Source organism: Gracilinanus agilis, chromosome 4, assembly GCF_016433145.1.
Source record: "Gracilinanus agilis isolate LMUSP501 chromosome 4, AgileGrace, whole genome shotgun sequence".
In the NCBI taxonomy this organism is placed as follows: domain Eukaryota; kingdom Metazoa; phylum Chordata; class Mammalia; order Didelphimorphia; family Didelphidae; genus Gracilinanus; species Gracilinanus agilis.
The window spans coordinates 255,202,511-255,227,194 of NC_058133.1; the positions used below are offsets into that span (position 1 = coordinate 255,202,511).

At 36.1% G+C, this 24,684-nt stretch overlaps 2 protein-coding genes across 2 annotated transcripts in view; both read right to left on the reverse strand.

The window, feature by feature from the left end:
• Window positions 1-24,684, reverse strand: part of LOC123246342 (zinc finger protein 271-like) — a 498,115-nt gene that overhangs the window by 380,534 nt on the left and 92,897 nt on the right.
• LOC123244925 (olfactory receptor 12D2-like) lies at window positions 15,851-16,777 on the reverse strand. Its single transcript, XM_044673586.1, has one exon. The coding sequence runs from the start codon at window positions 16,775-16,777 to the stop codon at window positions 15,851-15,853; it is 927 nt and encodes a 308-aa protein (XP_044529521.1).

Below are 24,684 nucleotides of genomic sequence, written 5' to 3' on the forward strand. Positions count from 1 at the left end.
AATAAGCAATGAGGAGACCAAGCTATCACTCTTTGCAGGTGATATGATGGTCTACTTAAAAAATCCTAGAGAATCAACTAAAAAACTAGTGGAGGGGGCAGCTGGGTAGCTCAGTGGAGTGAGAGTCAGGCCTAGAGACGGGAGGTCCTAGGTTCAAATCCGGCCTCAGCCACTTCCCAGCTGTGTGACCCTGGGCAAGTCACTTGACCCTCATTGCCCACCCTTACCAATCTTCCACCTATGAGACAATACACTGAAGTACAAGGGTTTAAAAAAAACTAGTGGAAATAATCAACAATTTTAATAAAGTTGTAGGATGCAATCATTAGCATTTCTATATATTAATGAAGCCGTCCACCAACTTAAAAAAGATTCCTAGTGGGTAGGACACTCAGAAAGGGGTACCAAGGACTGAGAGAAAATGGGTTATGGGTTAAGGACCAATGGAAAGAAAATGAATGAAGACACACAGACAAAGAAAGTTCTGGCATAAGGTAGTCAGACAAAGAGTAAGCTCTGGTGGGTAAGAGCTTCCTCCTTAGCCAATATACTTTTATTGGGGTTACAACAGTATAGGGGGAAGGGAAAAGCCAAGTGGTCTGACACATTAACATTATGAAGTAATCATCATGAGATAAAAACTGCCAGATTCTAAGACAGTAGGTAGAGCTAAAGCACAGATCAGGGGTTCTTGTGGTTGATACATATGTTAATTGATTGTTTTAGGTAAATTAAGGAGACTGAGATAACTGACAAGTCTCTGGAGTATACCCTTAGGGAAGGGCTAGGAATTTGGCAAGGTTGAGGTTCAATTTAACTCAAGGTTACAGAAATCAATCATAAGCAATACAAGAGTCAGTTTTTTGAGCACTCTTAAAATAATATCAAGATTAATGTATATCTGGATTGCTACAATTTCCAACACTCTGCAGCAGCAAGAGTTAGAAAGAGAAATACCATTCAAAATCATCCTAGAGAATATAAAATACTTAGGAATCTATCTATCAAAACAAACACAGGAATTATAGGAACACAGCTACAAAACACTTTCCAAACAACTAAACTATATCTTGTAAAAGTGAAATTTGGGGAATGCCATCTAAAAGTGTATATATTTCTATGGACATGGGAAATGTATCAAAACTACATTTCCCGTGATCCAACATGGTCCAACTGGTTTCCGTTTCCGGGTTTTGGGGCTTGGGGAGGCCTACGTCTTGACCCAGGGAAGAGCTTAAATCTCCTGGGTTAGGAGGGAGTGGCTCTTGGCGAGTAGGCTCTTGGCTAGCAGACTTGGAGACAGTAATGGAGTAGGCAGTTTTGAATGCTTACAAGCGTGTGGTCTGATAACTTTATCTATAAACATGGCTTTAATTAAATTACTAATTTATATTATTATACCAGCCTTTATCATTTTTAATATTTATAATTTGGCGAACCAGAAGGTCGAAATTCGAACTCTAAATCTTCCAGATAGCCTAATGATAGCCATGCCTGCTTTTTGGCCGTCTGGCTCAGCTCTTTTGAGCACTTTTTTAAAAAAGGAAAGTGGCTTTCCTTGCCATGCTTTTGCTAAAAGCAAGAGCACATTTTTGCCTCCAGTGGGACTCAGCCAGCCAGTCCAGCCCAAACCACCTTGGGAGGGAGGTCAGGCCAGCCGATTCGGGCTTTTGGCTTTACACTAAAATGCCAGAGCCCAGCCAGTGTGTCTCTGCCGCTGCTCTCCTGACTCCTGACTTGATCTCCATTCCTGCCGCGCGGAAAGCCTGCAAGCCAGCGTTCCAGTGCCTGTGATCTCCGATCCTGACTCACTGGTGCTGCTGGAGTCCAGCACCCCAAGTTGCTTTTCCTGAGATTTCCAGGAAGGAACCCAGTCCTGACTTGCCAAGATCTCGACCTCCAGAGACTGCTTCAGTTCCTGCCGCTAACAATTTGGGTATATTCCCCTTTCTCTCTACTTTCTTATAGGAGACATTCTAGCCCTCCACGTGTTTCTCTAAAGACCTAATTTAGCCACCCACACAAGCTCTACACGTGGGATTTTCTATAACGACCTGACCCCACATGGACCTAGCGTTTACCCTTAATGGGGCCGAATGGCCTATTCAGACTTGCTTGTGATTAAAAATTGAACTCAGGGGAAGAAATTTCTCCCCATACCTGCTCAGAACTTTGAGCAAAGACTGATTATAAAAAAAAAAAACTAAAAAAACCTTTCAGAACTGAATGACTTTTAAAGAGACTGTATCTTACTGTATTTTGCTAATTAGTTTTGTAAATTAATCTTGCTTATTTCGTTGATTTTCCTGTTGCACTGAATCATTTTAAGTTAATGAAGTTTCTGCTTATGATGTTATTATATTTCCTAATTTACTTAAAGCTTACTGTATCAGAAACAATGCGGTTATATGTACCACCTATGAACATCTTATAGAGCACATGTCTTTTAAAATTTATTCTGTCTTGGTATTTGCAAAGAACCTTGAAAGTTTTCCATGCTTTGAATATTACCTTGTAATTTTACAAGTGGTATTTTTTAACTTTTACTTTAAATCCTTAAGAATTGTTGTCTTAAAGGATAAAGCTTTTATATATTTTATTATAAGAGATATTATTGCCTGGAATGGGTAGACGCATTCCTACCCAGGATTTTTTTTAAAACAGGAAGCCAAGGAGCTCCTGTATATTCTTATCCAGAAGGTTTCTTTCTTAAATATCACATTTTGCTATGGAAGCAATAACAGCATTTGCCAAGGGTTACAGGTTGTAACAAGTATATGATTTTGAACATCATTATTTATTGTTTTAAAATGTGATATTGGAAATAATGGTACTCCATTTGAATGTGCATTCTGAATCTGCTATTTTGTAAAACCCACTTTCTCTCACAGAAAATCTCATTTTGGGGTAACAAAACCCTTCTAGTTCTAAGCTATATATATATTTTTGATTTTTGAAACATTTTTCTAATGAGCAATTGATTTTCCCCTTTTTCTCATCTTGTACTGGAAGTACATATATAATCATTATTTATCCTTTTTCTGATTCTACAGCAAATACCTGAGCCTATAGGACTGTGATTTAAATGCCTCTCTGATTCCAGAAGGGAATATGAAAGCTGTTAATAGTGCTAAAGAAAGCACATGGTCAGAGACTTGACTGACTAAGATCTGCATAATTGCAGCAGTTCTATGCCAATACTTTAGGGCTTGGAAATTGGGGTTTGAGTCCTGGAGTCCCAGTCTTTTTTCTAAAACTTTAGAGGACGTGGGTCCCCTCGACTTAGATTCCTAGAAAGCACCTAAGATTGGTTATTTATTTGGCTCACTTCCCTAAAAAGCTGATGATAAGTCAGATCACAGAGAGACATTTTCCTTAAGTCCTGGCCCTGGATGGGTAATTGCACACTGCTGAATTCACTTTAATTAGACCTTCATTCAAAGGTCTAAGTTTATTTTCCCCAGATTTTTGCACATTTTACATTTCATTTACAAGTTAATTTTTTCTTCTTTTTTCTTGAATTTTATTCTTTGTATTTTGCCATCCTTAGCTGACCTGAGGTACCTTTTTTTTAGAAAAAAGGTGTGTTTAAGATTTACCTTACGTGGATATCTGTTAAGTTTTTTAAAATTCAATAATGTAAAAATATATGTATATTTAACTCTTTTAGGAGTAATTTCACGGGGAATTGAATTGTATAAAATCTTAGAAGAAAATGTATGTTTTGTAATCTATAATGTAAAGTTTAAATTCTTTTGAGAATAATTTCAGAATAAGGAGCTTGCCATCTCCCCAAAATCCAGACGACAAACTTGTTTGGTGAGGACACATGAAGATGTCTGAAAAGCCTTCACTGTACCATGAAGACCAAACTTTGAACTTTGGGGTGCAGTTGATTGAACTATGGGGAGTTGAAATTGAGTTGTATGTATTGTTTTAATTGTACACTGTTATGCCAGTGGGGGACAGCCCCAAATTGGTTTTTGTCAATGCGGCTAATTTTAACCATTTGTTCATCTATTTCTTTTATCCCCAAATTCCTGAAAAATTTAGAAGTTGTTTATTTTTACAGGTCCAGCGAAGAAAAAAGGACTAACCTTTTTTTTTGCCGGACCTCACAGGGAATTGTAAAAGTGAAATTTGGGGAATGCCATCTAAAAGTGTATATATTTCTATGGACATGGGAAATGTATCAAAACTACATTTCCCATGATCCAACATGGTCCAACTGGTTTCCGTTTCCGGGTTTTGGGGCTTGGGGAGGCCTACGTCTTGACCCAGGGAAGAGCTTAAATCTCCTGGGTTAGGAGGGAGTGGCTCTTGGCGAGTAGGCCCTTGGCTAGCAGACTTGGAGACAGTAATGGAGGCGGCAGTTTTGAATGCTTACAAGCGTGTGGTCTGATAACTTTATCTATAAACATGGCTTTAATTAAATTACTAATTTATATTATTATACCAACCTTTATCAATTTTAATATTTATAATCTAAACAATTGGAAAAACATTGATTGCTCATGGGTAGGACAAGCTAACATAATAAAAATGACCATTCTACCCAAATCAATTTACTTAATATACCTATCAAACTACCAAGAAACTTTTTTACTGAATTAGAAAAAATGATAACAAAGTTCATTTGGAAGAACAAAAAGATCAAGAATATCAAGGGAAATAATAAAAAAAAATGTGAAGGAAGGTGGCCTAGCAGTACCAGATCTTAAACTGTACTATAAAGCAGTAGTCATCAAAACAATATGGTTCTGGCTAGGAGACAGAAGGCAGGATCAGTGGAATAGACTTGGGGTACGTGACATCAGCAAGACAGTCTATGACAAACCCAAAATCCCAGCTGTTGGGACAAAAATCCACTATTTGACAAAAACTGCTGGGAAAATTGGAAAACAATATGGGAGAGATTAGGTTTAGATCAACATCTCACATCCTACACCAAAATAAATTCAGAATGGGTAAATTACTTGAATGTAAAGAAGGAAACTATAAGTAAATTAGGCAAACACAGTGACAAGGTGTATATAAAGAATTTCCAGCACACTGGGGCAACTCAGCCTTCATGGGAAGGCCCATTCTAAATTTTATTAACTACTCTGACAGCTATAAAAATTGGAGAAAAGGACTCTTGGATTCATTGCTCACATGTAAAAAGAGCATCTTCTATTGAAACTGATTGACTGTTTCCTGTTACCTGCATTGGAGATAACAGTTCATAGACTAATGGATGCTAATTTTTGGAATCACATTATATTTTGTTGTTGTTGTTGTTGTTGTTGTTGATTCTTTCCCTGAATTTATTTTTAATTTTCTTATTGTTTTTCCTATTATCTTTTAATAGAATAATTGATTTTTTCCCTTTTTCTCATTTCTTGTACTTGAGTACATATAATCACTTAATCTTTTTTATTTTTTGCAGTGCTATAATTTTAATATACATATTTGCTGTAATATTACTGCTTACTCACAAGGCTTTAGACTTTGGGAACCTGCAATGTATTGTTAAATGCTATGGGACTGTGATTAATGCTTCTGTCTGATTCCAGGAGAAGGGAACACAAGAGCCGTTAATAGTGCTAAGAAAGCACAAGGTCATGGAGACCGACCGACTAATCCCAATGAGATTGATGAGAAAATCTGCATAGTGCCGAGGAGCACAAGATCAAAAAGATCATACAAATACAGGTGGGATTGAGGTACTCCCACGCCAATACTAAGGACTTGAACTCAGTGTAAGAATTGAAGTTGCGATGCTTAACATATGTTAAATTGTAGGACTCTTCAAACTACACTGCTAGTCAGGTACCACAGGTTGGCCATCATCTGGCTCACCCATATATTCCTGAGAGTGAAGGGAATGACAGGCACTTCCCTTGCATATAAATCTGGTCCTTTTTTCCTCTCTTATAGAATGGCAACTTCCTGTAGTCTTGGCTGCAAATGGGTAAGTGCGGTATTACTGCATTGTGTCCTACAGGCTAGTAGTATGGAAATTATATTAATTGGACCCTAATACAAGGGCCTGTTATGAAATTATTTTCATTCAGAAATTTTATATACATAGCTTTTGATATTTTGATTCTGATTTTAATGTTTTCTTTTTTCCCAAAGTTTCAATTTTCTTCTATTTGATTTTCTTTTTTATATTTTTGTTTTTTCTTTTGAATTGACTCATTCAACCTCATAACTCAACCATGTATTCTGAGCTGATATGGGTATTTCTTTTTTAAATACTCATATCAGGGGGGTATTGTATTTTTATAAAATCCAAGATTTAATTATATTTTTATTAAGTCCAAGATTTAATTTTTTGATTTTGTTCGAGAAAAATTCTCAGGGAAAGAAGCTTACTGATTCCTTAATCCAAAGAATGAACTGTTTGCAGAGAGATGCCTGAAGAATCTACATTGAATCAACAGATCCAGAATGAACTTTGGGTTACAATTGATTAAACTGATGGGGTCTATTGCATCAAGAGATCCAGAAAGAACTTTGGGGTACAATTGACTGTCTCTGATGGGGTTTGAACAGTTACTTTGAATGTACATTTTATGCCAATAGGGGACTGCCCCCAATTGGTTTCTTGTCAATGCACTTAGCAAACATTGGTTTTGCCTTCTCTCTCTTCCATTCCCCTCTTGTCTCTAACTATTATAGTTAGAAGAACTTTGTGGGTATAAGATGATTATGTAAAATGATCACTTGGGGTGATTAGGCACCCAATATGATCATCAGGGGGGATTTTGTAAATGGAATTAGCTCAAGCCCATTCATAGTTAAAAACTCCAGCCACCAGAGATAATGGCATCCCCACCTCCCTTAGTGGGGAAAGGAGATGAGTTACCCACACGTGACAATAAGTAACAAATCAAGAACAAGGGACTGCCCTTTGGGCAGTCCAAAACAGTGTAGAGGCTGCCATTTGTCCACTTGAAGTAGAGGTGGACCCCCAGGAAGTGACGAAAGATGCTATCTCTTCAAGTATGTTGGTAACTTCCTGTGGAGGGAGTTCCTGCTTTGAACTTGGTGCTGAAGGATCTCGGCTGAGACCTCAGGCAGCTTCCCCTCTGAATTGTCACGTGGGTAAGTTAGGCTGACTTCCTTGGTCCTACCTTGGTGTTTCCAGACTCTCTACCTCAAGTAGGTTTCTTGCCTCTCTGATTGCTAAGGCCTTGTGGCTTTTGCCTGGTTAATTAGGCTTTTAACCCTCTCTCTATTGCCCTACCTTCTACCTTCCTAATTGTAAATAAATTACCATAAAACCTCTCCTGACTTGGGTCTATTTTAATTATGGAATCAATCTGAATTATTGATTCCTGGCAACCATACCTTAAAATATATATCTATATAATATCTAAATTTTCCATTATTACATAGTATACTTGTCAAATCTTTGGGAAAGAAAAGGTTTTAAAACCAAGCAAGAATTAGAAAAAATTATAAAATATAAAATAAATAATTTTGATTACATTAAATTAAAAAGGTTTTGAACAAACAAAACGAACTAAATTAGAAGGGAATCAACAAATTGGGGGGAAAATCTTTATCACAAAAACTCTGACAAAGGTCTAATTACTCAAATATATAAGGAGCTAAATCAATTGTACAAAAAATCAAGCAATTCCCCAATTGATAAATGGGCAAGACACATAAATAGGCAATTTTCAGATAAAGAAATCAAAACTATCAACAAGCACATGAAAAAGTGTTCTAAATCTCTTATAATTAGAGAAATGCACCTCAAAACAACTCTGTGGTACCACCTCGCACCTAGCAGATTGGCTAACATGACAGCAAAGGAAAGTTGGAGTGGATGTGGCAAAACTGGGACATTGATGCATTGCTGGTGAAGTTGTGAATTGATCCAACCATTCTGGATGGCAATTTGGAACTATGCCCAAAGGGCTTTAAAAGACTGTCTGCCTTCTGATCCAGCCATACCACTGCTGGGTTTATACCCCAGGGAGATCATAAAGAAAAAGACTTGTACAAAAATATTTGTAGCCGCACTCTTCGTAGTGGCAAAAAAACTGGAAAACAATTGGGGAATGGCTGAACAAATAGCTGAAAAAACAAATGGCTGAACAAATGTGATATCTGCTAGCAATGGAATACTATTGTGCTCAAATGAATAAAGAACTGGAGGAATTCCATGTGAACTGGAATGAGCTCCAGGAATTGATGCAGAGGGAAAGGAACAAAACCAGGAGAACATTGTACACAGAGACTGATACAGTGTGGTACAATTGAACATAATAGACCTCTCTACTAGTAGCAATGCAATGATCCAGAATAATGCTGAGGGACTTATGAAAAAGAAAACTATCCACATTCAGAGGGAGAACTGTGGGAGTAGAAACACAGAAGAAAAACAACTGCTTGAACACATGGGCTGATGGGGATATTATTGGGGATGTAGATGCTAAACAATTACCCTAGTACAACTATCAATAATATGGAAATAGGTCTCAATCAATGATACATGTAAAACCTAGTGAAATTGTGTGTCAGCTACAGGGGGCAGGGGGTTTGAGGAGAGGGAAAGAACACAAATCATGTAACCAAGGGAAAATATTCTAAATAAAATGAATTAATTAATTTTTTTAAAATGTAAAAGGAATAAAAACGAACAAAGCACATAATACTGTCTCAGGGTTCCATTTTCCAATATGAAATATCAGAAGTGTGGATTAAACTATCCTGAGGGGGACATTTCCTCTAATATACAATTAGAATATGATTGGTTTCTAAATATACTACTAATTGCCAAAGCAGGCAAGAATGTTTTAAAAGTCATGATATTCTCATTAAAAATTAATGTGGGGCAGCTGGGTAGCTCAGTGGATTGAGAGCCAGGTCTAGAGACGGGAGGTCCTAGGTTCAAATCCGGCCTCAGACACTTCCCAGCTGTGTGACCCTGGGCAAGTCACTTGACCCCCATTGTCCACCCTTACCACTCTTCCACCAAGGAGCCAATACACAGAAGTTAAGGGTTTAAAAAAAATTTTTTTAATAAATAAATAAAAATTAATGTGAAGTGGGGAGAGAAGAGTGGGCTAAAAGCAGGATCAAGAAAGGTCTATACTCTTTCAATCTATAGTTCCTAAACTGTAAAACTCACTTCTGTCACATTCCTCTCATCACCCCCCCAAAAAAATCAATACCTGATAATAGACTAAACACATCATATACCTGAAATCAGAATTTTAATCAGTCTTTTTCTTCTTCTTTGCAAGTTTAACATGTCTCCAGAAGGGTTCTTTAAAGATGTTCAGATGTCCCCTTCACACACCCTTGTTCCTTAAGGTATATACATCACTGGATTCAAACGTTTAATGACCACACTATACATGAGGGCCACTATTCAATCCTGATCTATGGAACTGACTGAGGTGGGGCAGATATAAATGAAAAATGCAAGTATGACAATGCTTTCTGAAGTATACTATAAGATTGACTTTTGAAGAGAAGAAAACTGATAATTTAAGAGTAGGAGAGGAATATAAAGAAGAAGGGCTCATGGCAATGGCAATGGTGCCAGTGACTATTTCAAGCATCCAATAGTTGAGTTCAGTATTCCCACAAATCAGCTCCAGAAATGGTTTAATGTTACAGAAGAAAATCATGATGGAATGAAGCAAGTGAATGAAATGTGAATGAAGCAAGTGAATGAAAGTCAATGAAGAAACCAGTGATCCAGGTTGCAACAGTCAAACAGAGGTACATTTGGTGGTTTATGAGAAGCATATATTAGAGTAGATTACAGATGGCCATAAAGTGGTCGAAGACCATGATACCCGAAAGGATGGCCTTTGTACTACCAAGGAAATTAAAGAAGTAGAGCTAAGTAATCCAGTCCACAAAGAATATGGTCTTGTTGGTGGAGAAGAAGCTAGTTAGCATTTTGGTTCAGACAAGAGATGTGGCCCAGAAAGAAATGCATGGGGAAATTTAATAGCTAGCACTAACTAGCAGAGTACTAATCAAGTATCTCCTCTGTGCCATCCACAGTGCTACACCCTAAGAACGCAAAGAAAAAAACAAAATAGGATCTCTTCTCAAGGAATTTGCCAACTATTGATTACAAAGATATAAATGTTTTTTATGTTTGTTAATTGCTTTGACAGCTATGTGGAAGATGAGTAAATCAGGCACTGGTTGGATCAGGTGAACTCTAAGGTACATTCCAATTCTAAGATTCTATAATTCAATCTGGTTGGACAAGATGAACAACAATGCAGGACAGAAAATAATTTATCCATTGTTGTCCAACCAAGCTCAGCACTGGGAAACAGACAAGGAGGTCTACAGACAGTAGGGACAGGATTGGACCAGGAGCATGACCCTTTTGGACAATCTAGTACCCAGAGAAAGGGTAATCATGAGAACAAGAGAAGTCTAAGACCCATAGTAAGAAACCTCCAGAGTGACATCAGTATATAGAAACAAAGAACAAATTGAACCAACAGTTTTACCACTTACTAGTTACTTCTGACACAGATGTAGAGTGGATTGAGGAGGGGACTTGCACAAGGGTGGCATTCCAGGTAGGGAAACCTTTAAAAAAGTATCAAGAAATAAAGTTTAGAAATCAGCCTTAGCTATATGGATCAAAGTCTAAGAGAGGTCTCCATTATAGCATTTAAACCCAAACTACAGAAGAGTAACCAAAGCAGAAACTCAGACCAAAGGACTCTATCTTTACTTTGCTCTCTGGTTCTAAGAGATCAGGGCAATTTTCCTTTTAAGATTTCTTGAATTATCATGTATATGTTCTTTTTTTGGTCATGGCATTAAGATAGTCAAATGGTTCTCAAATTTTTTCTCCTCAATCTGTTTTCCAAGTTACTATTATTTTTCTTGGAAGCAATCCCAAAATAAAACAGGAACATTATATCCCAAATCTAGAGGTTTGAGGTAAAAAAAGCATCCAGAAAAAAAAGAATTCAAGGACTAAGGAACTACAATAAGGATCACACATGATTTAGAAAACATCACTATGAAAGAGACAGGAACTTGATATACAATATTCCAGGAGGAAAAGGATATTGGCTTATAGCCAAGAATGATTTATCCAGCAAAATAGAACATAATGCTCTGGAGAAGGAGGTAACATTGGGAGTGGAAGAAGGTATGGACCTTTAATAAAATATAGGGATTTTAAGCTGCACAGAAACTTCGAAGATCAAACACATGATTAAAAAGAAATATAAAAATAAACATGATAAAGGCCCAATTGAAGAAAAACTATTTAGATTCTCATATGAGAAGATGAAACATGTGTACCTCAACATTAACATCACCAGGGGTCATAGATGGAATCCAGTTAGGCAAAGCCAAAGAGTGAAAATGCTATGTTTAAGAAAAGAATGGAAAGGGAGGGGAAAGGGAATAGACTGTGGAAGAAAGAGAAAGGACAGTAAAAGGAAAATTATTTCATATAATCAGGATGCACAGGTAAGTATCTATACAAACAAGAAGAAAGGAGTGGAAAGAGTGATGGCACATGAACCTTACTCTTCTGAACTGGTCAAAAGAAGCAAAAATTCACACAGAAAGAAAAAGAAAGACAGACAAAGAGATGGAGAAAGAGAGAAAGAGACAGAGATACAGAGACAGAGACAAAGACAGAGAGAGAATGAGAGAGAGGCAGAGAGAGAGAGAAGTTGAGTACAGAAATACACTTCACTCAACAGAGGGGAAAAAGAGAGGAAGAAGAGATAGGAGAGAAGAAATTAGAGGCAAATATACTAATGGATGAGTTATTCCTAAACAAAACAAATTCTAGGATTTATATAAAAACTCTTTCAAGGTAGCAAACAATGGTAATCTAAGGGGGTGCCTGCCCATAAATTGGAGAACAGGTAAACACATTATGTTACATAAATGTGATGGGATACTTTTGTGCTACCCTATTCTCCATGTCCATCATTCATTAATGATCATAATTCCAGAGGACTAAAGACATAACATGCTAATCAATTTCTGATAGAGACCTAAAGGACTTAGAATGCAAAATGAGACAAATAAATGTTTTAAACATAGATAATGTGGAAAGTTTTGGTTGACAATACATTTCTTTGTTACATATAGTTATACATGTTTGTTGTTTTTCTTGTGTTCTTAGTTTAGAGTTGGGGTGTGTAATGGTGAGGCACCAGGGATGTTTTTATTGCAGGCAAAAGGTAAAGTATATAACAGTTTAATTGAGGGTAACTAAATAAAGGATGGGATAGGGGATTCTACACTTGAAACCTAAGTGCAAACCTCAGGGGACAGGGAAGGACTTAACTACACTATCCTATTGACCTAAGGCAGTTAGGGTCCAAAGGAAATAGTACTTAAGTCACAGGGAAAGCTCCTTCAAATCTTGTTCCAGCCAGGTTTGGTCAGCTCAGCTAAAGGACCTGAGGGTGGCTTTGGGATCTCACAGTAATCCAAGGATGGTCACAGGATGCCAAGAGCCAACTCCACCAGGAGATCCAAGGTAGGGAGAGTGAGTTTGAAATTCTGTCCACCAGATCCCAAACCACTTCCCCACTTGGTGCAGCTCTGCAGGTCTTGTCCACTTGCTGAAAGCCTTCACCTCTCAGGATCCCAGGGAATCTGGATGCAGTTTTTCCCTAACTCTGAGATCTCCAAGGGTTAGCAACAGTTATGTCCCAACCACTAATGGAGTCTCTCCCAGAGCACAAGTCCCACTTCCTGCTCCTTCATTGGAATCCTCCAGCCCTTCCTTCTAGGTCCAACACTATTACTAAATTAATTATTAAATAACCCTCACAACAGTTGGGATGATAAGAAAACAGATTTTTATTAAAACAATTTTAAATGTTAGTGAGAGCAATAACAAGAAGAAGTTTAAAACAATATAAACATTGAAAAAGAAGAGATGCCATCTTCCCCATTTGCAAATGACATGCTGGATTACTTAGAAAATCTCAGAAAATAAGCAAAGATATTAACTTAGAAAAGTAACTGCTTAGGTAATAGAACATGAAGTGTAATAAATCCATTAAAATAATTAGCTATTAATTGCAGCTAAATAGTAGATTTCCAGCTTCACATATAAATTAAGTTCTTAGGATACTACTTTATTCCATGTCTACTAGGAAGTTCCTAGATGAGAAAGGAAAGCAATTATCAGCATTTCATCATGGGAACCAGGGATATCTGCAAATGTGGGAATAACAAGGAAAAAAATATGAAGGCAGACTGGCATAGCACCTTCTTCAAAGCTAATTACACAAGTTTCATTAAAATTGGCAAAGCTCTAGGGATAATCCTAAGGAGTTAGGGCTCTTGTAGCATCATTCACAAACGTCATCAGTATGTTCCCCACTGATTATCAACAAATATAGTGTATTCTGGAAAGATTGTTTTCTTGATTATTTAAGAGAGCACAAAAAAATAATTTGGCTAACTTATTTTACATAGACTAAATTCAACATTTTTCTGAAGGAGATTTTTTTTTTGATTTTTTTTTTAAACCCTTGTACTTTGGTGTATTGTCTCATAGGTGGAAGATTGGTAAGGGTGGGCAATGGGGATCAAGTGACTTGCCCAGGGTCACACAGCTGGGAAGTGGCTGAGGCCAGGTTTGAACCTAGGACCTCCTGTCCCTAGGCCTGACTCTCACTCCACTGAGCTACCCAGCTGCCCCCAGGAGATATATTTTTTAAACCAATTCTTAGTTTTATTATTAATTCAGTGGTTTTTTGTGTTCAGTTTTGTTAATGCCACTAGTTTGAAGAAATGTTTTATTGATGTTCTTTTTTTTTTTAAACCCTTACCTTCTGTCTTGGAATCAATACTACATATTGGTTCCAAGGCAGAAGAGTGGGAAGGGCTAGGCAATGGGGGTTAAGTGATTTGGCTAGGGTCATGGAGCTAGGAAATGTCTGAGGTCAAATTTGAACCCAGGACCTCCTGTCTCTGGGCCTGGCTCTCAATCCACGGAGCCACCCAGCTGCCCCCAGATATATTTTTTAAATTCTTGAGGCTTTAATCAATATTTAGAATGAACTGAATGGTAAAGCTATATATCTACACAAATAAAGAGGAGTCATCAAGTCCTAGGGCAACTATGTGGTACAGTGAATACAGTGCTAGGCCTGGAAGATGAAGACTCATCACCATGAGAGTAAATCTGGCCTCAGACAGTTTCTAACTGTGTGACCCTGGGCAAGTGACTTAACTCTTTTTGCCTCAGTTTTTTCATATTTAAAATGAACTAGAGAAGGAAATGGCAAACCATTACAGTATCTTTGCCAAGAAAACCCCAAATGGGGTCACAAAGAGTCAGACATGACTGAATAACAAGTCATATTGCAAGTTGGAGGTCATACTTGCTGTGAATTTTCCCAAGAATAAAATAAATAGTTACAAATAATAAATAGTGATCACTTTATTATTGGGATCATTTGCTAATAATGTGTATATACAGTAATTTAAAACTTATTTAATTATTAAAAATGAATTATTATTTACAATCAAAGAAGCTTCTCTAGTTCATTATATATATTTAATGAACTGGGATAGAGATTAAGTAAATTTGTTTGTTTATTCATTTATGTGAAAGATTATAGGTTTATTAATGAAAAAGTGTCCAAATATATTTCTGGACAACTCAGGCTGAGAAGGATGACAGTAGACAAAAAAATGAAGCAAGTGGAAAGTTTAAGGGTGACTTAAAATAAGACTGGTCCCACTCATTATTCTTTCCTATCCATGGGCTCTTATCCAACATGATACATGTATTTTTCTGAATCTAGTTTTTTCAAAAATTATAAATATTTCTTATGTCCTAAAGTTAAAAGTGAGTAATTTAACAACTTACATGTATATTTTCAGGATAAAATATAAATTGGATTGTTTTTTTAAACCCATCAACATGATCAATGTGTTTACTATGAGGACAGATTCCTTATAATGAATGGTGAGAGGAGTCAGTAAGAAGTAACAGTCATAAAAAGAACAAGAATGAAAAGCTTGAAAACAGAGAAGTCTATTTTCTATTTGGAAAGTATTGTGATATTTCATCAGAGTTTTTTCCCTCAAATTTTTTGGTACCATATTTTGATCTTTGTTTACAAATTGGAAAGGAAAGGTCCCTGAAGAAGTCAGCATAGCATTCTAGAAAGAGTATCAAAGTTGGAAACAAAAGATATGGATTCAAGGCTCACTTCTATCTGTGTGATCTTAAACAAGACACATAAAATCTCAGAATTCCAAATTTCATTTTGTAAAATCAGGGATTTGGATGGAATAATCATTAATGGTCCATTCTTGTTCTATCATTCCATTGTAATACAATTTTAGTTTTCAGTTAGCAGTGTGCAGGTAAATGTTTAATAACTATCTTGCTATATACAGATAGGACACTTTTAAGATTCATCTGTATTATTATCATTTTTCACCATCACTGGCTTAAGTCTAGACAATCAAATCTAATAATCAATCAAGCCCTGAATTATATTATTTGCTGATGTTAATGTGTAAATGCTCCTGTTGAAATTTCAGCAATATGTTCTTATGAATCAGTTTAAACTGCCTCCAGCACACTCCTGCCCTTATATACCATAACTAACTAATGGGCATGAATATTTTGTAGAAATCACAAGGCATTACTGGGAGAGAGAAATTAAGTCATAATAAGAACCAGTGATATTTCAAACTATTTGTCCCACACAAAGTGCATCCCTCTCATCAACTCAATAAATCAGTGTCCTACTGTTTGGCTCAAGTACATCATCTAACTGAAATCAGAAATTCAATAATTCATTATCTTTTTCTCCTACAAACTAAAAACACTCCTGGAAGGGTTTTCTAGTCATTTAGATTATAATTTCTTTCTTATAACTTTACTCAGTGCCCCCTTCACATCCTTGTTCCTCAAGGTATAGATAACTGGATTGAGAACTGGAGTGATCACACTGTACATGATGGCCACTATTGGATCCTGATTCATGGAACTACCTGAGGAGGGGCGGATATAGGTGAAGACTACTGGTATATAGAACAATATTACCACAATGAAATGTGATGCACAAGTAGACAGTGCCTTCTGAAGCATACTACAGGACCGACTTTTGAAGAGGAGAAAACTGATAATATAGAAGTAAGAGAGAAGTATAAAGAAGAAGGCGCTCATGGCAATGGTTCCAGTGACTGTTTCAAGCATCCACTGGTTGAGCTCAGTGTTCCCACATGCTAGTTCCAGTAGTGGCTTGATGTCACAAAAAAAGTGGTGGATGTGGTTGGATCCACAGAAGGTCAAGCAAGAAGTCATGATGGAATGGAGCAAGGCATGGAAGAAACCAGTGATCCAGGTTGCAGCAGCCAAGCAGAGACACACTTCATGGTTCATGAGAATTGTATAGCGGAGTGGATTACAAATGGCCATAAAACGGTCAAAGGCCATGACACCCAGAAGGATGGCCTCTGTGCTACCAAGGAAATGAAAGAAGTGCAGTTGGATGATACAGCCCACAAAGGAGATTGTCTTGTGAGTGGAAAGGAAGTTATCTAGCACTTTAGGCAATGTCACTGTGGAGTACCAGATGTCCAGACAGGAGAGGTTGCCCAAGAAAAAATACATAGGGGAATGGAGTCGAGGATCAGAGATGACAATCACCAGGATGGCACCATTCCCAATGAGGATGAGGATGTAGATGATGAGAAAAACTGCAAAGAGAAAAGGTTCAAGTTCCTGAATGTCAGTTATTCCACAAAGAAGGAATTCATTCACTGAGGTATGGTTAGGCATTTCTGGAAAAAAGCAACAAAACATGGGAAGATGATTGTTATTCACCATGACATTGACCTCAAGTAGTATGAGTAAATCATAACATCTCTAAAAATAGACAATTCCTTCATAAATTTTTCTCTAGTGTATGCAACACATGCCTTCTTTCATAGCAAGACATTGAAATATGTAGTAGATGATAGCACATGTACAACCTATATCATATTGTCTGCCATCTTGGGGAGAGGAAATGTGGGGGTAGGGAGAATGAAAACATTAATTGTAAATTATCATAAAAATTATTAAATATGTTAAATTTTTAATTTAAAATATAAATAGACAAGTTAAAAATGGCTAACCCCTGTCCTTTACATGCAGGAGAAGTCTAATAAATATTTTTGGAATTTAATCATATTATTTGAATTAAAATTAACTGAACACCAACAAGATAGCTTCAAGAGCTCTATAAAAAGAAAATAATAAGATCCAGAGCACACCTCTAGCAGCCATTAATACTTAAGAAGAGAACAAAAATTTCCTACCTGAAGAAGTAGTTTTGCTAGTGTTTTCTCATATTCTCTGACCACTAAGATAGTGGATGCTGTGAGATGGATTCCCAGACCTAATCTTCCTCCCACGTCCTATAACCCCTCTTCTTCCCCATCTTATTAAGGCCCATACTCAGTCATAACAAAAGATAACTATGCAATAAACATTATTGTTTTTCTTTGGTAGTCTTTTTTATTTTATTCAATTTACCTGACATAAAGAGAATCATGAAAGGAGGACCCTAAGACATTTTTTTCATCACATAAGAATGATGTATAGGTGTTATCTTCTCATTTTGGGAGTTGCTACTGTTACCCACATATATGCATACTTGAAACTTCATAGTAGAAATATCATTGTTTTGAGGGAAAAGGAGGGGACAAATGAAATAATGGTATGTTCCTAGTGTAAAGCATAATTACATAAAAGCTCAACAAATATCTGGACTTCTTCATATGGATCTGGAGAGGACTAAATGAAATAAAGTATGTAAACACCTTTGCAACCCTAGATAACTTTAGTGAAGGGTCCTTAAAAATACTATAATTAAAATATAAATATTATATTTTGTGTATATTAAAATAAATATATTAAAATATAAAACATAAATCCTATAATAAAAGTGCTTCTAAAGAGACAAGTTGTTTCATAGCTGATCAGAAGGCACCAAACCGTAGAAAACAATCAGGCAATTCTAATTTTCACTCTGATAGGTTTCCAGCCTCTGGAAAGACTGAAAATAATAAGTCTTCCCATAGGTCTTCCATGCAACATTGACACATTTAAATCACCTCTCTGCCACAAATCATTAGTTTCCATTTTTATTGTCACCATAGTAAGCAACAAAAGGAATCTTACCAGATCAAAGACAGACATAGCAAGCAAGAGTCTGGAGAATGGAAAAAGGGTCTGTAAGAGAAAGAGATAGAGACAGAGACAGAGACAGAGACAGAGACAGAGACAGAGACAGAGACAGAGACAGAGACAGAGAGAGTTGGACTGACAAAGACAGAGGAACAGAGGAAAACACAGAAAGAGCAAAGAGAATAGATTTCTGAGATGTTGAAAAATCATGATTCTGTGTCTAATGGTAATTTATTCTAATCTTTTCTCTTTACATATCCAATTATACCCATCTGGTTGCAATACTTTTGATATATGTGTGTACACACACATTTAAATATATCTATATTTTAATCTTAGACCACCATGAGGTAGTAGATCACTTAGTCAAATAGCATTTCTTCAGCACCTACTTCAGCACCTAATGTGCTAGGTATTGTATTATGTGTTGTGGATAGAAAGAAAGCAAAAAATAGTCTGTGTTCTCAAAAAGCTCACAGTCTAATGGGGCAGACATTGTGCAAATAATCATGTGCAAATAACATGCATATGGGATAAATTGGAGGTAACCCCAGAAATAAGACACTAAGATTTAGGAGGACATGGAATCATACATTTAGAGTTGGAAGGGTCACTCAAAGGGCATGCAGTCAAATCCCCATATTTTAAAGATGAACAAATGGAGACTCAGAGAATTTAAACAACTTATCTAAAGTGATATAAGTAGTAAGGAATCAACTTGGGATTTGAAACCTCCTCATGCCAAATGCAGCATTCTTTCCACCATTAACTTATTTCTCAATACACTCATTTATTACTATTGCAGGTATTTTCACTTCATTTTTCTAGACCAAAAGATTTAGAGTCAGATAGGTCATCAGAGATCAACTAATCCATTACCCTGATTTTATATACACATTATGTGTGTTGTATATGTGTGTGTGCACATATGTATATGAATTACTTTCATAAGTAAAAAATTGCTAAATGTGTTAGCAAAAATTGCTGAATGTGTTAGCATAAAATATGTGTTAGCAATGAGTCCCTCAAAACTACATAGTAGAAGAATCTCCTAATTCGCCATCTCTAATGCAAAACAGAACTTCTGCCTAGGGTCAGCCTTTTATCCCATGTCTAAACCCTCTCCATCCTTTCATCTATTTGCTATGAGTATGACGGATGATTTGTTCATGGCATTCATCACAAGAAGCATGAGAATGTCCGCAACATAGAAGTAAAAAGATAATAATTATACTAGCAAGAACAATGGGAAGGATTCAGAAAAGGCAAGAAAAACAAACATCTTTTCACTATTTTTCCTCCACATGTGGACATGTATACACAAATATTCAGTGACTACACAAGTACACACACTCAGGCTTCTAGGTGGCTCAGTGATAGAGACCCAGGCCTGAAGAAAAGGTCCTAGGTTCAAATATGGTCTCAGACACTTCCTAGTTGTGTGATTCTGAGCAAGTCACTTAATCCCAATTGTCTAAATCTTGCCACTACTTTGTCTTAGGACTAATACTTAATATCAGTTTTAAGACAGAAGGTTAAGGTCTATTGTGTTAAGTACATGTACACACAGAGCTGCCAAGATCGAGAGAAGTAAATGTATTACTCTTGAACCTGAGGGAAAGAGAAATATATTGTGTCTTGAGCAAGAGGGAGATGCTAAAGGAAAGAAGTCATTAAGTGGATTTACAGCCATAGGTGGGAAATCAGAGAGGAGGTACAATGGGTCAAATCTGAGATATGAACTGAGGTGAGAAAGAAAGAATTAAAGACTAAAGTGACAGTAAAAAAATGAGGGGGGACAGGATTTGCATATTATAGGTCTATAGGAACAACAGGCTTTTAGATCTTTTCTAGGCCTCTGAAAAGAATTATACTTAGATTTTTTTTTAAATAAAATAAAATAAATTTGTGTATTTCTGTAGACATTCTATTGCTTGGTTCTAATTCTAAGTTGATGTTATCTGATTAATATTGAAAGTAAATACAATATATTAATCTTAATTCTATTAACAAAAAAACTGAAAAGTGAGTTATAAATCAAATGGGAAATTTTTTATTTAGTTTCACTTAAGTTTTAGGATACGAATCTCTTCCTCCATGCTTTATAGCAAATGAAAGTGATATCTCCAATATAATTTTGGAAAAAAGAATTTCAAGATACTCCTCCAGGTTGATCAAGCTGGTAGTGCTTAGATAGACCTAATAAATCAATGAATTGGACCATGAGGATGATCAAGGTAAGAGGATAAATTCTCTTTTCCTACTTAAGACCACTACAATGGTCAGCAGGGCTTTCTGGTCCAGTAGTCAGACAAGTCCTGAAGTGAGAAATTACAAAATGTAAACTTTTTACATCATCCTTCTACCTGTTCAGATTTTCAGATCCAGGGATTGAAAAAGTCCTTAAATTCAACAGATATGCCAAAGGTGCAAGGGTGGTGGACAAGATGTTGGCTGCTGGGAAAACAATATGCCTTCTCATCCTGAGGAATGTTTTATCTATCTGATGCTGGCTTTAGTGCTTTAGTAAAAGTAATACAGCACAAGAATTTAGGAAGAACCTTAAATAAAGGTGTCCCAGGGTAACAGCTAATCCTGTTGGTAGATTTAAAAGTCTATTTCTCTTATGTACATAAAAGTGAATATCCTTAGGGATCTCCTCTCCTGTGTTTGTCTCTTCTTATTCCCTTGTTTCTTACATGTTCCATTCTTCCTCCTCAACTTCAGCAGCCTAAACAAAAGAAAGGGACTCAAGAATTTACCATTCCAGTCCCCTATCATTAACATCACTAAGCAATCTCTGGCTCCCAACTCCCTACTATTCATTTTTTTCTATCCTATGTAACACAAGCTACCTTTGGATTCTTAACCTTCTTTTAGTGCTTCTTTCTCAAAGTTTTGTTTGCAAAATCGCCTCTGCTTCATGACATGTACTCCCAAAATTAGAGAGACAAACTACCCAATAATCCAAAAGTTTTAGAAAAGAACTCATATTTGAATTGTCCCTTAAAGTTTGTAAACAACAAACTTATCCAACCTTCTATATCTAAAAATATATATAAAAATAAAAATAACTTCTCTCAACAACCTCTATAATTCTAGTCTGTTGTTACTTAAAGAACACTCCATCTCCTACCATCTCCTACTTTTATTTCTTCCATGCCTAAAATTTGTTCTCTCATCTTTGTAGCCTCATAGAATCTTTGGTTTTCTGCCAGACTTAATCATTTCAGTCTCTTCCTACCCAGCTGCTAATGACATCCCATCAAAACATATCTTGTATCTTCCTTATAAATCAGATCTTTGTATTTTCTATTTATATATGATTTTGAATATATTTATACAAACTGTCCCTTTTGTCTCATTCATTAAAATGTCACATCTTTGTCAATAGGACTACTTTACTTTTGTCTTTTTATCTTCTACACCTAGAACAGCGTCTAGCCCAGATTAAATATTTATAAAATGCTTGCTTGCTTTCTCAATTGATCAATTGATTGAACTATGTGAATTGGAGCCAGCTAAGTGGCATAGTGGATAAAACACCAGAACTGAAGTCAAGAAGACCTGACTTCAAATCTGGCCTTAGGACATACTAGCTATGTCCTTGGGAAGCATTTACTTTCTTTTTGTCTCAGTTTCTTCATCTTTAAAAGGATTAATAATAGCACTTACCTCTCAGGGTAGTTGTGAGAATCAATTGATATAATAATAATAATAATTTTTCCTTGCACATGGTATCATTAATTATACAAATAACAATTTACTTATTTGATAGATGAGTTAACTAAGGCTCAAAGAGACTAAATTATTTCATCATAATTATACAAGTTCACAACTAGTATCCAAATTCAATAAATCCAATTCTATATCCATCTCACCTCTTATTCTACACTGCTGCCCTTTTTGGCTCTTTTATCAATTTTCATGATGTCTCTATTCATTTTTTCAAAAAATATTTCCTCAGCTTTAAAAGATTGCCTGCCTTTTAATCCAGCCATACCACTTCTAGGTTTATACCCCAAAGATATCATAAGGAAAAAGACTCGGACAAATATATTTATAGCTATGCTCTTTGTGGCAAAAAAAAAAAAAAAATGGAAAATGAGGTGATGCCCTCCGATTGGGGAATGGCTAAACAAATTGTAGTATCCATGTAACCTGGAATGACCTTCAGGAATTGATGCAGAGTGAAAGGAATAGAACCAGGAGAACCTTGTACACTGACATGGATATACTGTGGCACAATCGAATGTAATGGACTTCTCTACTAGCAGCAACGCAATGATCCAGGACAATTCTGAGAGTCTTATGAGAAGCAATGCTATCCACATCCAGAGAAAGAACTGTGGGAGCAGAAACTGTGGGAGCTTGATCACATGGGTCGATGGGGATATGATTGGGGATGTAGACTCTAAATGATCACCATAGAGCAAATATCAATAATATGGAAATAAGTCTTGATCTTTGACTCATGTAAAACCCAGTGGAATTGCGCATTGGCTATGGAGGAGGTGTGGTAGCAGGGGAGGGAAAGAATATGTATCATGGAAACATGGAAAAAATTTTCTTAATCAATAAAAAAATTAAAAAATTAAAAAATTAAAATATATATATTTCCTGAGTGAAAATATGTGCAAATTATTATACTGGGAACTCACTAGAACAAAAAGATAAATAAAACATAGCCCTTGCTTGCATAAGACCTGTAGAAGAGTAGGAAAGGCAACTAATGTACTGATATAATCTAAGGTAGGAAATGAAAATAAAATAAAAAGGATAAAAGCAAGTCATTCAGGAAAATAGGAGGGATTATATTTCCCAAATAGGTGGGAAAGATTATTTCCTTCTGGCTAATTCAGAAGAATCTTCATGAAAGAGTGGCATTTAAGATCAGCACTGAAGAATGGTGAGTAATAAAACAAGCATAATTTGGGATTTAGGCACATTTCTAGAAGAAAGAGCATTATAAACAAAATTATGAAGGCTGAACTTGTTCAGGAAAATATCAAATATTTCTATTAACCTGGAGTAAAACATTTTGAGAGAGAGGAGTTGCAGATATGTCTGCAAAGATATGTAATGTTATAGTTATGAAGAGCTTGAATTCTGGGCTATAAAAACTGGACTTTTTTCACAAAGTAATAGGAAACTATTGGTTTTTGTTTTAGAATGAAGACCTTTGGGAGGATTAATCTGATTGCAATAAGTGAAAAGATTGCACAAATGAATGAATGAATCATTTTTTTTAAAAACTTATAGGCCAGCACTGTGCTAAGCACTGGTATAGAGACCAGCTTGTCAAGTTATTTGTGGGTCAAGGAATAGGATAAAAGGAATGAGGTTGGGATCAGGAGGGTCACAGACAGGCTTACAGACAGACTCACAGGCCTCTTGCTGATCAGTGATAAAATTTATTGATTTCAGGTAGATATTTATAGAGGGTTGAATAGGCAGAGGGATTAGATCACTCACAATGGAAGTCAATGATTAATATGATGGAATTTAAATTAAATTTTATTTTTAAATTTTTAAATTATTTTTTAATTAAATTTTATTTAAATTAAATAACAATGGATTTAAATTACCTAGGTGTCTCTGAACAGAGTTTTGTATAGGTGATAATTCAACATGGCAATGTGTGTCCCAGTTTCTCACAGAATTCCTACATTGGTAATTTCTTGGAAGAATGTACAGCACAGAGGAGTTAGAAACCTCAGGTGAAGTCATGGGGCTGCTTGACTGATTCTTGCTAGGCTATGGCTTTGATTTTACTGGGGTCCACTCTCACTACTGGGGAAACAAATAGAAAAGCAACATAGTCCCCACTCTCAAGGAACTAATATAAGGGAGAAAATGCATTTATGGGGGGGGGGGGAAGAATAGAAAAATAAAAGGTAATAAGGGCCCTAATAAGAATAGAGTTATTGAATATTTAAAAGGACATCAAATGGAGACAAAATAGTGTCTAGAAGCTGAATAAGAAATGAGGGGAGTGAAAAATCAAAAGTAACTCTGAGGTTTCAACTCTATATGAAATGTATCCTTCAAAAGTAAGGCAAATAACATTTCTTCTGAGCCTGCTAATTTGTAGCTGCAAACACTGCATGGTTTTTAGACCTATTCTACAGGAAGGAGGAATATCAAAGGGGTCTAGAGATCTTTATTTGAGCTCTTAAGACTAACAAAACTCTCTCCTTAAGAAGCATAACTCTCCTTATAATAAATCACCATGATAACCATAAACCCTCATGGTTGTCTTCTTTATCTGCTTTTTTAGGATTTATGCATTTTCCTTTTATAGCACATTCATTTCCTAGTGTGTTCCTCTTTCCCAATTCCCATATATATCAAGCAATACTGTGTAAAAATAAACCTCGATGAACTGATGCAAAGTGAAATGAGCAGAACCAGAAAAATACTTTACACAAAAGGAAAACATTGTGGAAAAATCCAGTGTCATAAATCTTGCTACTAATAGCAATGCAACAAGCCAGGACATTCCTTAAGAACTT

Bases quoted from the DNA above. Each gene is read 5' to 3' on its own strand.
- LOC123244925 (XM_044673586.1), bottom strand. From the start codon at position 16,777: ATGCCTAACCATACCTCAGTGAATGAATTCCTTCTTTGTGGAATAACT.